Consider the following 15,899-nt stretch of genomic DNA (forward strand, 5'->3'; position numbering starts at 1 on the left):
TTCTAGATTTTGTGGGCTGTATGGGCTCTATCACAACTACTTAACACTGATGTTATAGAGCAAAAGTAGCCATAGACAGTATGTAAATGGAACAACATAGTAATGTTCCAGTAAAATTTTATTTACAAAAACAGTAATGGGCTAGATTTGACCAACAAGCTACAATTTGCCGGTCTCTACTTTAAGCAGCAAATTATTTTGTATGTTAACAATTTTTGTGGAAATTATCGTTGTTATATATCAATTAGTGGACTTTGTTATAGAGGGCTGGTCATTCCTAAATACCAACTGCTGGACTTTTTAACTCTTGTGTTTACTTTATACTTTTTCAGACTTCTGGCAGCTTTTAGGTTGTCAAGTATGTCTATGCCAATAGTCTCTTCACGCATACTAGTTTGATACGCTTATCTGAAGCGGGTCAGAAAACCAAATTATTTAATTTTATAGAATTATCACTGTATAATCTATACGGAGATAGTCATTTCTGATTTTAGAACAACTTAGAGAACCTCCAGTTATCTAAAAGGAATAACTAAATTGTTAGTATGCAAAACAACATTTAGCACAGAGGCTTACCACCAAGAGCAGTGGGCTTTTGCTGCTTGTATATACATTTTATTTATTTGTTGTTTTATATATGTGCTTTTAAATATATGTTATATAATTATTATGTAACTAAAATCTTTTTATCTGAGGTCAGTGTAGGACCTCCCATTGCACATGTACTTAAAGTTATATTTATACTTTAAGAAGCAGATTGTATTGTATTGCAACATGATGTGCCAGTAATTATTGTACCACTTTTACTTTAAAAAAAATTTTAAGCTAAATGAAATTAGAATAGAAATTGTATACATTTTGGCAGCTAAAATAACTCCAATGCTATTCTATAAAATTAAAGGTTGTTAGTGATACTTGATTTTAAAAGAATAACAGACTTAAATTACACATATTTATTCTGCAGTTTTGGTACATAAATCAGATCATCTTCATGAACTAAATACTTCTAGCTTTTGTAAGTTGAAAAGGAATAAATGTAGTATTTTCTATCAATTTTAGCCCATTCCCAGAAGGTTGGCATCAATACTGGAATGTCTGATTATTGCTCATTCAGTTGGAGTGGAAAGTCTTTTTGCTGACTGCATGAAGTAAGTGATCTAAAGTAGTGCTGATGCTGTTAACTTAGGGAATTTGTTCTTCCATTCTCTTAATTTTCTGGGAAATTCTCGACTTGATATGTTTTCTTGGACACAATGTGTGGAGCTTAACTGGTTGCAGCAATTGAGAAGCAGCATTGATTTGGACGTTATTTAAGATGCTTGAGACCAATTTTATTTTACCTCAACCATTGTTACTTATGTTAAAATCCATGCACATTAACTCAAAGTGGATTTCAAATATATATTTACCGAAAAGGAAGCATAATTAAGTCCATCATAGAGCTCACTAAATTAACTGTAAGGGTTAGTCAAAACATATGTACAAATTGCAAATGCAAATATTATAATGAAAAAGTTTCAGTTCTCTAACTTGGGATTCTTTGATTTTTAACAGATGGATCGTAAAGCATTTTGCAAGGTTTTGGTCTGAGAGAAGTTTTGCAAATGTACCTCCTGAGATTCAAAAAAGTTGTCTTAATATGTTGATTCAGTCCTTAGTAAGTATAACCTGAATACCCTTGTTTGTGTTTGCCTTCAAAAAATTTATTCAGTTGTATATAGGTGCTTTCAATGTTTTAAATATAAATGTAGAATTATATTATAAAAGCAAGATGAGAGAACCAATTCTGAGAACCTAGCCTCAAGGTTCTGCTCCTCTGTACCAAATTCATTTAGTCAGGGTTCAATAAAAGAAGTAGAACCACTAGGAGGTATATATTGGCTCATGAACAAAAGGTGCATGGTGCCAGGGATGTAGATTATCCATATGCTCAACGACATGGACTTCCACTCACTAAGGTGGATTTGGATATAACACTGAAACTTTTCTATGGCAACATTCCTCAAAACAACCAGCCGTATATTTGGTGGCAAGTCAATTACATTGGACCACTGCATCATGGAGAAGGCAGTGCTGTGTTCTTAGTGGGCTAGACATTTGCTCTGTATATAAATTTGCCTGCCTTTCTCCTAGTTTTTCTGCTAAAACCATGAAGTTATAGAATGCCTTCTCCACCATCCTGGTATTCCACACAACGTCACTTCTTACTAAAGAACTCACTTCACAGCAAATGAAATATAGCAATGGGCCCATACTCACAATTTCACTGGTCTTACCATGTTTCCTATTATCTTGAAGTAGCTGGCTTTATAGAATGGAGGAATGGCATTAAGTCTCACTTGTAGCACGGGTTAGGTGACAGTGCCTTCTGGGGTTGGGGTAATACCCTCCAGGAGGTTGTATATGCTCTAAATAGTTTTTGATGTATGTTGCTATTTCTCCCATAACTAGGATTCATGGGTCCAGAAACTAGGAAATGAGAGTGGCTCCACATAAAATTATTCCTAGTGATCCACTAGCAAAATTTTTGCTTCCTGCCCCTGCAACTTTAGTGTCTGCTGATCCTAGAAGTTTTAGTTCCAAAGAGAAGAATTCGTCCATCTGGGGATACAACAATGATTCCATTGAATTTAAAGTTGAGACTGCCTCCTTCTGGCCACTTTGTAAATTAATAGGCAAAGGAAAGGAATTGGTAGATTGAGCCTGACTATCTAGGGGAAATAGGGTTGGTACTATGTAATGTGGGTAATAAGGAAGAAGTGTATTTGGAATGCAGCACTCCCGTGTCCTATGATTAAAATCAGTAGAAAGCTAACAACCCAATGTAGGCGATGCTGATAGTGGTCCATATTCTTCAGGAATGAAATTTTGGGTCGCCCTACCAGATAAAGAACTACAGATAGCAGAGGTACTTGCTGAGGGCAAAGAGAATATGCACTGATAGTGGAAAAAAAGTAGTTACAAATATCAGCTATGACCAAGTGACCATTTATAGAAATGAGCACTGTAATAGTTATGATATACCTATATTCACTTTTCCTTTTTCTATGAATGTATATAAAGTAAGCCAAGTATTTTTTCCAGTTACAGGAGAGCAAATGGGAATGTGAATTAGTTTGAAGAACAATCACCAAAAGACAAAAAAAGTGAATTTTTATCCTCTTTAAGGAAAGGGGATATTTTTATATAAGGGGATAGTGATATGTTAGATAGAAGCATGACTGTGTTATGTCTCCATTTGAGAATTAAGTATGGTTAAAAGAGATGTGTATGGGTGCCAGGTTGACAAGAGGTGAAATTGTAGTAGCTTTGTAATGTGTCAGCTTGGCTAGGATGAATTATACTTCCCAGAATTTCCTTCTTTGTATGTTTCCAGTTAGTGTGGCCACAAGATACAATTTGGCGTGAAATTTGGAGGATAGAAGTGAAGCAGCAACTTTTTTTTGTAAACACGAGGAAGACTGGAGCAGGTACTGTTAGCTCATACATGTTGTTCATTTACTGGCTCAGCTTGTCGGAGTGGAACAGTAGCCAGGCCTACAACTGCTCCACCTTGCCCTGTGTCCTCTTTTGGCTTCACCTACCTATGAGCCAGGGATGTGTTTACTTTCATGTTGAAGGGTGCCAGCATCTCCTGAAGGGCACCCATTTTATCCAGATTGGAGGAAGTGAGAACTGAAATGAGTTCATCCTTATGGGTTACAACTTGTGCTCTTGAGGGTCAGCTTGTCCTTGCTTTTCTGTACTTTATATGTCCATCTTCCCTTCCCGACTGCCTTCCCTGTGAACTTCAAACTACAGCATTATATACAAAGACAGTTTCACCATCTCCCACAATTGCATAAGGTCAAATCCCTATAATAAATTCCTTTATGTATATAAGCACCTAGTAGTAGTTGGTCCTATTTCTCTGATTAAACCCTGAATGATACATCAGTCACATAGACGATACATCTAAATCTAACTGGGAGTATAAATGTTGGCCATCAGCTGGTGAGATAAAATTGCAAAATATATATCTAAATTTGCTTATGCTAATGAAGGACTTTGTAGTTTTGTGTTGTTGATTTTTGTACAAGTAGGAAATCAATCCGAGATGGTTAGTGTCTCACAAGGAGATGAAGTCAGGGGACTGAGCCATGTCTCAGAGCCACGAAATGGCAGAGCTGGGTAGGAACTGAGTGCCTGTGCTTCCTTCAGTAATACCTAGCCTCTGGGATGCTCAGGGTTTCTTTTTTGGCCTTGCCCTCCAGCAGAAAGGAGAGAAGCAAGATGTCTGTGGAGGAGGTGTCAGCATTCCCTGAGATGTGAGGCTGAGCAGGTTGGGACAACCATGCCGGCTTTGGGAGCCACCTGGGTCATCCACTCAGTGCCCAGTTCCAAGGATTTTGTAGTTTTGTTGCTTACTATTTTGCGTTAGTTTCTTTGGTCATTGAATAGTATTCCCTGTTCATCAAGGCAAACAAATGGCCCAGCTATGATTCAGTTCATCAGGGTTGTAGAAACATCATTTACCACTACTACAACAATGACTACTACTACTACTATGCAGAAGAGAAGGAAGAGGTGGAAGAGTATTTGGTGGCTTTCTTTTATAGTTCAAAAAAATACTTTTTATTTTTTGAAATTTGGTATAAGACAGGTACTGTTATCTCCATTTCACATATGAGAAAAGAGAGAGAGCTAAGTGTTTTGTTCAAGTTCACAATGTCAGTAAACGACAAAGCCAGGTCTTAAAACCAGTTGCTGCCATCCTAAAGATAATATGATATGTGCTCAATGTGGACAAAGATTTTTTAAAAAAGAAGTGTAAGCCTTGACTTCAAGGGACTCACGAATTGGTAGAAGAATAGGCTAAGTAAAATAAAAGTTTGACAATGAGTACTAACATTCAGTTCCACATCAGTCTTATTTACCTTCGTAGCCTCAACCTTAGAGCAGTGCCTAGCACATATTAGGCATTCAGTATATATTGTCAAATAAGTAAATGAATGAATGAATAAGTATAGTTTGTATATACATGGGATCACAATGAATAAGTATAATAAGTATATACATGGGATCACAGAGGTTAAAACAGTTGATTCTGATTAGAAGGATGAGAGAAGTAATTTGAGATGAACCTGAAGATAAAGGACAATTTCAAAATAAAAGTACGTTAGGGCATTCCTGACATATTTTTTAAATGTGTCCAGGGTCCTGGAGACTGGGCAGTTCTAATATTCTGTTATAACTGGAATGAGAAAAGATAAGACTGGGAGACGCTAAGGCCAGATTGGGAAGAATCTTAACTGTCTTATTAAGAAGTTTGATTTATTTTTTTTAAAAGTGGTATGTGAGCTTAATTGAAGAATAAGCCCTTCGTACTATGTTTTTCCTCCTCTACAATATTTTATTTTTATTTTATTTCGATCAGATCTTCGTAAGCTTTGTGAATGCTTGCTTTTTACCTTTCAAAACAGATAAAAAGATGAACATTTGAAAAGCCAAACACCCAGTTTGATCAATAGCCTTTTGGCATCGTGGTGATTATAATGAAAATTTGAGATTGTGCCTTTGATTTTTTTGGGAGATATTCAAGTTTTAAGAAACATTAACTTATTTTTCATAATTTGTTATATAAATAACATTTAGCCTTTGATAAAAAATAGAATTTTATGTTTTCAAATTAAAATTGGAAATATGTCATTCAAAAAAATAAATAAAGAGCAAGCAGTCAAAAGTCTTATTTAGTTCTGATTTAGTTCAACCAGATGTACCATGGCAGTCACTTTATCAGTGATATGCCCAAAACTGTCTTATACTACAGAAGACAAGAAAGTGCTCTGGACTATATTTGGAGATTTAAAAAATTTTTTAATGTGAGGGATTTTGAAGTTTTTCTCTTTCTTGGTCACTATGCAGCAGTTCAGTGAAATATGGCTGCTTCCTCCTACCAAGTACAAACCATTGCTTTTGGGAGAAAGAGCAGGGTGGGGAGTGAGCAGAAGAGAGAAAAGTGTTAGAAAATTTAGAACTTCATGACATAAATACTTGAATTATTTCAAAACATGATTAAAATTTTCTGTTTCAAAATTCTTTGTTTAAGCTCTTTAAAAAGGCAAACTTTTAAGTGTTTTTTAATTTAAGAAAGTTAAAACAATGTAAGGATTAAGAAATAGTAGGAGTCATTGTGTTTATTCAATGTATGATGTTGGGACAACCAGGAAGCTAGCTAGAAAAAAATTGAATTGGATCTACACCACATATTCTTTTATCCCAGGAAATATTCCAAATGGATCAAAGGTCCATATCTGACAGTGGGGTATTTAGGTCCCCTGCTACGATAGTGTTTTGGTCTGTTTCTTCCTTTAGTTCTGTTAGTAATTGCTTTACATATTTCAGGGCTCCCTGATTGAGAGCATAGATTAATAAGTGTTATATCTTCTTGATGCAAGATTCCCTTTATCATTATGAAATATCCCTCAGTATCTTTCTTTACCTTTTTTATTTTGAAGTCTATTTCATCCGATATTAGTACCGTTACTCCCGCTTTTCTTTGAATGCCATTTGCTTGAAATATCATTTTCTACCCTTTCACTTTGAGTCTATATTTGTCTTTGGAACTGAGATGTGTCTCCAGGAGGCAGCATATGGTTGGGTTTTGTTTTTTTTTGGTACAATCCGCAACTCTGTGCCTTTTTATTGGTGAGTTCAGTCCATTTACATTTTGGGTAATTATCGAAATATGAGGTTTTCCTGTAGCCATTATATCTTTTGCTTTCTGGTAGCTCAGTGTTTCCATTGCTTCCTTTTCCTTGTGTTTCCGGGTTTGTTTATTTGTTTGTTGGTTTTTTTTTTCATTGGGTTTTGTGGATTTTCCCTCTGGTCCTTCTTGTTTTTTGTTATATACTTCAGTTCTGAATCTTTGGCATGTGGTTACCATTACGAATATGTAAAGGATAGTTACATATATATAGTAGTTCATTTTCTTCTGTATGTGCCTTATCTCCATTCCCCTTTGCGAATTTGGATCTTTGAATCCTCTTCTTTTCTTTTATTGTTGTCTCAGTTTGTCTGTATGAATGTTGAACATTCATTACTGTCTTGCAATAGCAAATCTCTTCTTATTGTTAAAGCTTATAATGCCCTGTTCTTAATGAGGGTTACACTACTCTTCTTCTATCTGCTAGTCACCTTACTCATAGTTGTGTATTTTTTTGTCATTTTGTTTTACGTGAGCTGACCCCTTTCAGTATTTCCTGTAGTACAGGCCTCATAGTGGAGAATTCCCTCAATTTTTGTATATCTAGAAAAGTCTTAATTTCTCCTTCATATCTAAAGGAGAGCCTTGCTGGATACATTATTCTTGGATAGTAATTCCTTTCATTTAATAGTTTGAATATTTGATTCTGCTCCTTTCTTGCTTGTAAGATTTGTGCTGAGAAGCCCGACGATAATCTAATGGGTTTTCCTTTATAGGTTGCCATCTTCTCCCTGGCTGCCCTGAGTATTCTTTCTTTGTCATTGATTTTTGATAATTTTATTATAATGTATCTCGGAGAAGGCCTTTTTGAGTTGAGATCATTGAGTGTTCTGTTGACTTCTTGAATTCCAAGCTCCAGTTCATTCCTTAGATTTGGGAAATTCTCTTCCACTGTTTGTCTGAAAATGATTTCTAGTCCCTGCTCCTTTTCCTCCCCTTCAAGAATGCCCATTGTTCTTATGTTTCCTCTCCTGATGGTATCAGCTAGTTCTTGTATTTCTCTTTCATTATTTTTCATTCTTCAGTTTCTCTCTTCTTTTTTCTGATTTATTTCTAGGTTTCTGTCTTTGATATCACTGATCCTTTCCTCCATTTTGTCGACTCTATTTCCCAAGCTTGCTCTTTCTGTCTTCATCTTTTTCAATGTGTTCGTCATCTCCAGAAGTTCTATTTGGTTCTTTTTAAGGGTTTCAGTGTCCTTGCTGAAAAACTCATTCTGCTGATCTAGTTGCTTTTCTCAATTCCTGGAATTGTTGATATAAGTTGTTTTGGATCTCATTGAGTTTTTCAGAAGTACCGTCCTGAATTCTCTGTCATTTAAGTCACATATTTTTATATCTTTAAGCTTATTTTCTGGAGATTTTTCTCTTTCTTTCTGAGCTACCTTGTCATCTTGGTTGTTCATGGTGTTTAATGGACTATTTTTCCACCTGGGCATTGGTGGAAGTGTATTCTGCTTTCCTTTTTTTTTTCCCCCAGAAGGATTTATTATATAAAGGTCTGTCTTTAGCCTGTTGCTAAGAAGGCATTTTTCTTTTGGTTTCCAGTAGACGACATCTAAGCCTCTTGGATCCCTGCTTATATTGTCTTAATATTCCCTTTTTTTTTTCCTTATAAATATTCAATCACAATTGCTACCTTCAGTCTCAGTCCCTGTCAGTGTTAATGACAATTTGGTAGCATTTGCTCAAATACCCCTGGGGCTCCACAGTGTTTTGTCTTGGAGGATATGAGGGGAGGGACCCTCTGGGTTGGGACACAGTGGCTGCGGGGGCTGCAGCTCAGCCTCATGTTTTGCATCCGGGGCCAGTAATAATCAGCTGTTGCTTCTCTGCTGTCCCCACTTCTCTGCTTTCTGCCCTGATCCTTGGGCACTGACGCTGTATGGAGCTCACCGCTCTCTCAGGCAGGGTTGTTCAGGAAACCTGCCGCACCTTCTCCTCTCCCCCTCCTCCTGCAGGGAGCTCCAGCTGTGAGAGGCAGCTTCTTTGTTTCTCCCTGACTCCCACAATTCTGATTTGTGGTAGCTCTTATTCACAGATCCCTCACTCATACGTGCTTATTGCAGGTTGGGTGTTTTTTGTTGAGATTTAGATATTTAGCTTATTGTTTCAAGGGGAGAGTTCTGGGGACATCTCTCACTCCACCATGCTTCTCCCCAATATATTTAAAGAATGAAAAATAGGAAGAAAATAAGGAACTTTTTAATCTATTAATAAGGATGTAGGAAAATAAGCACTTTTATCCATTCCTGGGAAGGGTATAAATTAGCACAACTTTTGCTGTGTTTTTCAAACTTTTTCGACTGTGACCCAAAGTAAGATGTTCTTTTTACATTGTAGTCCAGCACGCTTATACATATAGAACTGAAACAAGTTTTACAAAAGAATACTTACTGTTATTACATATGAGGGACTGATATTCTCTGGTTTTTTCTCTTTTCTCTCTCTCTCCTTTTTTGTTTTGTAATGCTGGTCGTGGACCACTAAAAATATTTCTTTGGGTTGCTAGGAGAGGAATCTACAGTTTTGAAACAGTGCTCCATTGAATTTATGTTGCCAGTGTTTGGGGTACTCGAGGTGCTTCACCTGATATCTTCTTGGCCCATGCATGTACTCCAGTCATTGCTGCTGCATCCAGCTGCACACAGATATAATCTGACAGTACTTTCCCTCTGCCACATTACGCTTATATCTCACTTTCTATCTGAAGACTGCACTACTACTCCACACAGTGTACCTACAGCTCTGCAATTCTGACAACTATGCAAACCTGGAAGTAAAAGAGAATTAACAGCCCAGGGGACAAGTCTTGACCAATGGTATATGGGAGCCACTGGTTAAATGTTTCCCTGTTCTGTCCCTTGGGTGAATCATCAAAGTAGATCCTCTGTGGCTCTTCAGAGGGTCCCTAGCAAGATTGCGCCCTAGTTGCCTACAATAGTGAATGCTCTATCAGTGCTTCTCAAACTTAAATGTATGTATAAAACACTTCAGGATATGGGTTAATTGTAGATTCAGATTCAGTAAGTCAAGAGTAGAGCCTGAGATTCAGCATTTCTAACAAGCTTTAGGCGATGATGATGCTGTGGATCACACTTTGAGTAGCAAGGAGCTAGAAAACATACTCCACTGGCTTTTCTGCTTTCTCTGTTTCTCTCTCCTAGTGCCTCAGATCCTATTAGGATCACTTCTCAAAATAAACTATCTGCAAAGAGGCCTATTTTTCAGGTTCAGTTATTAGGCAGAACCCCATCTGAAACAAGTAGTGCTGATCCAGCAATTCTATTTCTAGGAATTTATCCTATAGATATATTCACAAATATGTGAAATAGTGTCATCTACAAGGTTATTACATTACCACAATAGCAAAAATTTAGAAACAACATAAATGTCTGTAAGAAGACTGGCTGAATGACTTACGATATGTTTGTATTATGTTCTGTTACATAGCTGTTAAGACAAGGTTCTTTATGTCGTGGTAAGAAAAATATTCCAGATTTATGCTAAGTATAAAAGGCAAGATACAGAGTACTATGCATAATAATGCCTCCAGTTGAGTAAAATAAGGGGAAGATTACACATATGTTTTTATTTGTAAATCCATAAAATAACTAAATCCATAAAATAACTCTGGAAAGATACAGAAAATAAATAATATTGATTGGGACAAGGGAAAATGGGAGGCTTGGGACAGGAAGAGGAGGGAGAATTTTCTTAGTAATGCCCTTTATATATTTTTGGAGCTTGAATCATTTGTTAATTATTGAATTAAAATTTTATGTGTTTGTTCTAGAAGTGTGTTATATTTTCTTCTGTGAACCTCAGGCTACTCTGACATTTAATATTACTGTATATTCATTTCAGTATGAAATAAGATCACATGTCACCTATGTTATCATTTATGTCCATATTTTAGTTTTCAGTGGATTGTAAGCTAAATTATGACAACTGTACTCCATATCTGTATTTTGAAAAATCTATTACTGTCAGATTACATAACATATGTATATAGTAAACACTTTGTAGATACCTGCCAAGTTTATTTGAATACCTTACATTTGGCTCTACTACCAGAAAAATTCCTATAGTAGAGCAAATTGGGCTTATTGCCTAAAACTCTTAGTAACTGCAGCTACTCAATAAGTCATCAGAGGAGGAAAGGTTGATTGTACTAAAAAAAATTTAAAAAGACAAATTATAATAAAGTATGATTTCCTCTTTAATAAATAAAGCAGGGGGAGTATATATTTTTAAATAATTCTTGGTAAATTGGTGAAAATTTTAAAGTCTTGGTGTTCAAGAATTAAACTTAATTTAGCTTAGGAATTCACTTATAGACTCTATGTCTCTGATAATGCTAAGAAATCAACAAATTTTTAAGTGTCTACTATGATCCATTTCTATACTAGACCCTGGGGATACAATGGTGAACCAAACAGACATGGTTTCACATTCAACAAACATACAACCTAGTGAGAGAGAAACGGATATTAATCAGATAGTCACATTCATGATTGAATAATTACAAATGAATTAAATGATCTAAAGAAAAGGAACAAGTTCTCTTGTTCTGGCATATATAAAGGGAATCTGATAAAAGTACAGGAATCAGAGAAGAAATAATGTTTTGATTGAGATCTGAAAGATAACAGAGGGTGTGGAAAGTTAACATCATGCAGCCTATGTTAAGGATCAGGCTGTCATTTCCAAATTTATCATATCTATTGCTGTGTAACAAACCACCCCAAAACTAAGTGGTTTAAAACTACAATTAATTATTTCTCACAATTCTGTAGGTGATTCTTCTGCTGATCTTGCCAGAGCTTAGTCCCGTGGCTGCTTTCCATCGAAAGCTAAGTTGGAGGCTAGGCATCCCACTCCATGTGGTCCTTCTTACCAGGCTTCTGTATGGCCTTATGTTCCCAGAATTCCAAGAGAGTGAAGACCGAAGCTGCAAAGCTTTTTGAGTTTTTGAGGCCTAGACTCTGGAACCTTGCACAACATCACTAATTGTGTGAGCAAGTGAAAAGGCCAGTCTAGATACAGTGGATGAGGAAATAGATTCTACCTCTTGGTGGATAGAGCTACAAAGAATTTGTGGCCATGGTTCTCAATCTACTACAATCTTATCAGACAACTATTTAATAAATAGTTATTTACAAAGCATTATTTTAAGAACTAGAAATCAAACATGAATAAGATATAGTAATTTATAAGTGCTATTTTGTTCTTTTCCTTGGAGCTCATGGTATTTGTGTATTGTCATTCTGTTTTTTACAGAGATCAGTTTTTTGCGAACTTTTTTTTCTATGGTATAAAAAGGAATCATCATTAAATGAATAAAATATAAAAAAAGGAGCCTTACCTGATTATGAAGGAAAAAAAATCACTGGAGATTATAAATAATTTTTAATCTTTCTAAATTTGTAAAAAGAACATGTATTTTAAAAGAATTAAGGCTACGTCAGTGTAGCCATATACTTATGAATGATATTAATAAGGACAAAAATTTATTCAGTAGTGAAAACCTCATGAAAGTCTAGTTTTTCTTTATAGTTATATTATAACTTTACTCTCAGATTTGTTTTAGCTATCTTTTAAAGGTGACTTTTTCCCAACTCAGAGTTTGCCCTTTTGGATAATTCTGAATGAATAAATAAATATTACATGTAAAACTAATGACAAAGATATTGGCTACTGAAATTTTGTGTTTTTTGCAGGCAACATCACATGCAAATGAAAATATTTGATTTGCTTAGAAAATTATTTTATGAGCAATAATCTAACTTTTTTTCAATATTTTTTAAATTATAAGAATGATAAGAATGCTGCTTTTCTTCTGATGGAAAGCGACAGGCTAATCATCAGTTTACCCAGAGTGAAGTGGACAGAAGCAGCACTGACTATGGCATCTCGGCTCCAAGAAGAATGTATTGCATTTATTATAGAAAACTTCTCCAAGATCATTCAAAGTGAAAATTTTGCTCTTTTCTTACAGGTACTATGTCTAAAATTATATCCTATATTTAGTTCCATCTTTGTGTTCTGATTATAATTATATAAGAGTTTTTCCATGCAGGTTGCCTTTGATTAAATTAGTGTGGCTTAAATAAATTCCATAGCAGATGGCATGTTTGCATAGGATTTAGAGCAGTGATGGAAAGGATTGTTGGCTCACAAGATAAAGAAGGCAGTAGGGGACAGGTTTGAGTACCCTGGCAAGGCACAGTGTAACTCTGGCCAACTCTAGCCCTCTATCAACATAAGACATATTTTAGAAACCGAAGTCATAAATATATTTTGTCAGTAATACAGTTATGGCACATGCGGAATTATATTACTGGGGACCTACATTGTCTAAATTTAGTAATTGAATAAAGAACTTGCATTACTTATTTCTAGGCTTTGTTTTTAGGACTACTTTGGCTCTTAAGAACTCTGTGTGTGTGTGTGTGTGCAGATATTTTTAACAAAGGAAAGGAATAGTTATCATTATGCAATTCTAATAATAATTAGAATTAGTTATCATTATGCAATTCTAATAATAATTAGGAATAGTTATCATTATGCAATTCTAATAATAATTATTAACAGAGGAGATAAGATTTCCTGTTGACTTTGTACAGCTAGTTACGATGGTCTGCTATTATGTCAGACTATCACATTTTCTTACACAATTTACATGTATTCCTATTAAATATCAATTTCTGTGTTTTGTAGTCACAAGCAATGAGCAGCACAGCTGATCTGTTGGACAAAATTTTAAAAGCAATTGAAGAAAACATTACCACAGAGAATAGTTGCTCTCTTCTTATGGCTCTGGATATGTTACTGAACTCTGACAGTACAAAAGAAATGGTATTAAATGTAATAAAATTCATTAAAATGGTATAACATTTGAACTGTTTTAAGATTTTTAAACATATGCACATTTTAAATGTTGCTTGGTTCATTGAAACTAGGTAATGGATACTTGGAAGTTATAGTCTCTACTTTTGTGTACATTTGGAATTGTTTTATAATACAGAAATTTTTAAATTTCATTTACTTCCAAATGGACTTACTATAAATGTTTAGAATTTGGCAGTTTTGCTTGCTAATTCTAGACATAGTTTGATACTTAACAGTATTAATTGGTACAGCATAATTCTAGTATTTCTTTCTGGTCACTACATTAAATTTCCTAAATCTAAAACTTATATAGAACTTTAAATAATTTTTAGAATTTTTACCCATCAGTATCTTTTATTTTTGTAATATGTTCTTAATTTTTTTTGTCTTTAAATAATCATATTTAAAATAAGATTCACTGGGAAAAAGCAAAATCAAAATATTATTTTTAAATGCAATTAATCAATGGTAAATAATAAGCTAATTGCAAATTTCTGAGATTTTGTATTTGTTCAACAAGAATCAGAAAATTTCATCATATTTATTACTATTGCATGGAGTATTTGACCTTGTAATGTCATAGTAGATTTGAAAAGGCTGTGGAAGGTATTCATGTAAAGGCCATTGGTGGTTTAAAATAATGTTTGGTTGAAAGGATAAGGTTTAGCTTCACATTCACTATAACATTCTGTTGTGAAGAGTAAGCCTTTATAAATAACATGTACCTGACGATCTTAAAAATCTAAGTGGTGACATCATTGATCTAGCTTAGGGATAAGTAGATTCGGAAAGGAATAATGACTGGTTGCTATGACAATGTGGCTCTCACCAGCTGCTGATTTGTTGCTTGAACACAGGGTTTTACGTGCAAGATCCAGGCTCTGCGTGATAAGCTGTGGATCTTCCTGGTTCAGTCTTTCTACGCTGTTCGTCACACAGAAAGCTGGAAGCTGATGAGCACAAATGATCAACAGAAAATCCAAGCAGGTATGTTAGCCTTGAGATTTTTTATTCTTGTTTTATAATCTTTGTGACAAGAGAGATTTTGAAGGGATTCTAATAAGTAGTAGGATTGTTTGTTTGCTTCTGTTCAATAATAGCCTGCTAATTGAAACTAGTATTAGTATGTTTAGGCAGTTTTAATAAATCATGCTTTTTTGCTGTTCTTAGAAAATGAAACTCATTTCTTTTACATATATATATGTCACTTTCTAATCTTACTTTATATTAGCAATAACATTTCAGCCAAATTTGCTTAAAAGCATTCTTGTTTTACTTGTAGAGATTAGAAGTGTAGAAAAATGTAATCCATATAGAAAAGATTGCTAAATATGCTTTCTCTCCCTTTTTAAGTATATTTTTTTCATAAACCTCTTCTGTCTTTCGCATAAGACACCTTTTCTTGTGGTTTTGCCTGGATTAGATGGCTTTATTTCATAATTGATTGGTTCACTGATATGGTGTGTGCTATTGCGGAGTGTCCCTTAGGAGCCGCACAGTGGTTTCTGACATTTGAAACAGTAACATTAAACAAAAGACATAGCTTGCTCAGAATGTGTGTTTGTTTCAAAAATATTAAAATAAAATTTTGAGGGTATGGAACTAAAAATGGCTTCATTACTATTTTGGGGTTAAAGCAGGTGCTTTAGAAAAAATATTGGCAGATCCAGCAAGTATGCTTTTAAATGTTTTAAGTTAAGAAATTGTATTTTATGAAGCAAATACTTTTGTACTATAAAACATAGAAGCCGTGTGTGGTATAATATATTCTTGATAGTACATAGATATGTTAAATTCTTTAATGGTTTAGTCAGAATATGATTTGCTCTGTTTTGCGTTATGAGCATAAAATAATAGTGTAGCTAAATATGACCTCAGGAACACTTTTCAAAGAAATTCCAACAAAAAAATAAAATAATAAAATTATGAAACAAGAATCATGAAGTCTTTAAAAAATGGAATTTTTTTTCATGTGACTATTTGTGTACTGATTTTCACAGTAATCTTTACTGTGAAATCTGTACAATGTGAGGAAATAAGATCAGCATTCCATTAGTAGGTGCCATTCAGCTCTCTTCTGATTGGCAGTAAACTTTATTTTTCTCCATTTTAGAGGATTTCATAGTTAAGTTAGGCCTCAAACAACTGATCTTAATTCTTCAAAATGCTAATTAAAATTACATATAAATACACATATGTATATATACACATCTAAAACAAAATATTATTGGTAATCCAACTAATTGTCAAAAGTAACTTTT

At 34.6% G+C, this 15,899-nt stretch overlaps 1 protein-coding gene across 10 annotated transcripts in view; it reads left to right on the forward strand.

Moving 5' to 3' along the window:
* Nucleotides 1-15,899, forward strand: part of BTBD8 (BTB domain containing 8) — a 91,435-nt gene that overhangs the window by 58,701 nt on the left and 16,835 nt on the right. For 9 of the 10 annotated variants that reach the window (XM_039838821.1, XM_039838823.1, XM_039838828.1 and 6 more), the window contains 5 exons: nucleotides 1,060-1,148; nucleotides 1,555-1,657; nucleotides 12,563-12,745; nucleotides 13,468-13,614; nucleotides 14,496-14,625. In XM_039838821.1, the coding sequence (XP_039694755.1) occupies nucleotides 1,060-1,148; nucleotides 1,555-1,657; nucleotides 12,563-12,745; nucleotides 13,468-13,614; nucleotides 14,496-14,625 (652 nt within the window). The remainder of the gene's footprint in view (nucleotides 1-1,059; nucleotides 1,149-1,554; nucleotides 1,658-12,562; nucleotides 12,746-13,467; nucleotides 13,615-14,495; nucleotides 14,626-15,899) is intronic. The other variant, XM_039838822.1, reaches the window with a different exon arrangement.

The sequence above is a fragment of the Pteropus medius genome, unplaced genomic scaffold (genome assembly GCF_902729225.1).
Source record: "Pteropus medius unplaced genomic scaffold, Ma_sr-lr_union100, whole genome shotgun sequence".
NCBI lineage: Eukaryota > Metazoa > Chordata > Mammalia > Chiroptera > Pteropodidae > Pteropus > Pteropus medius.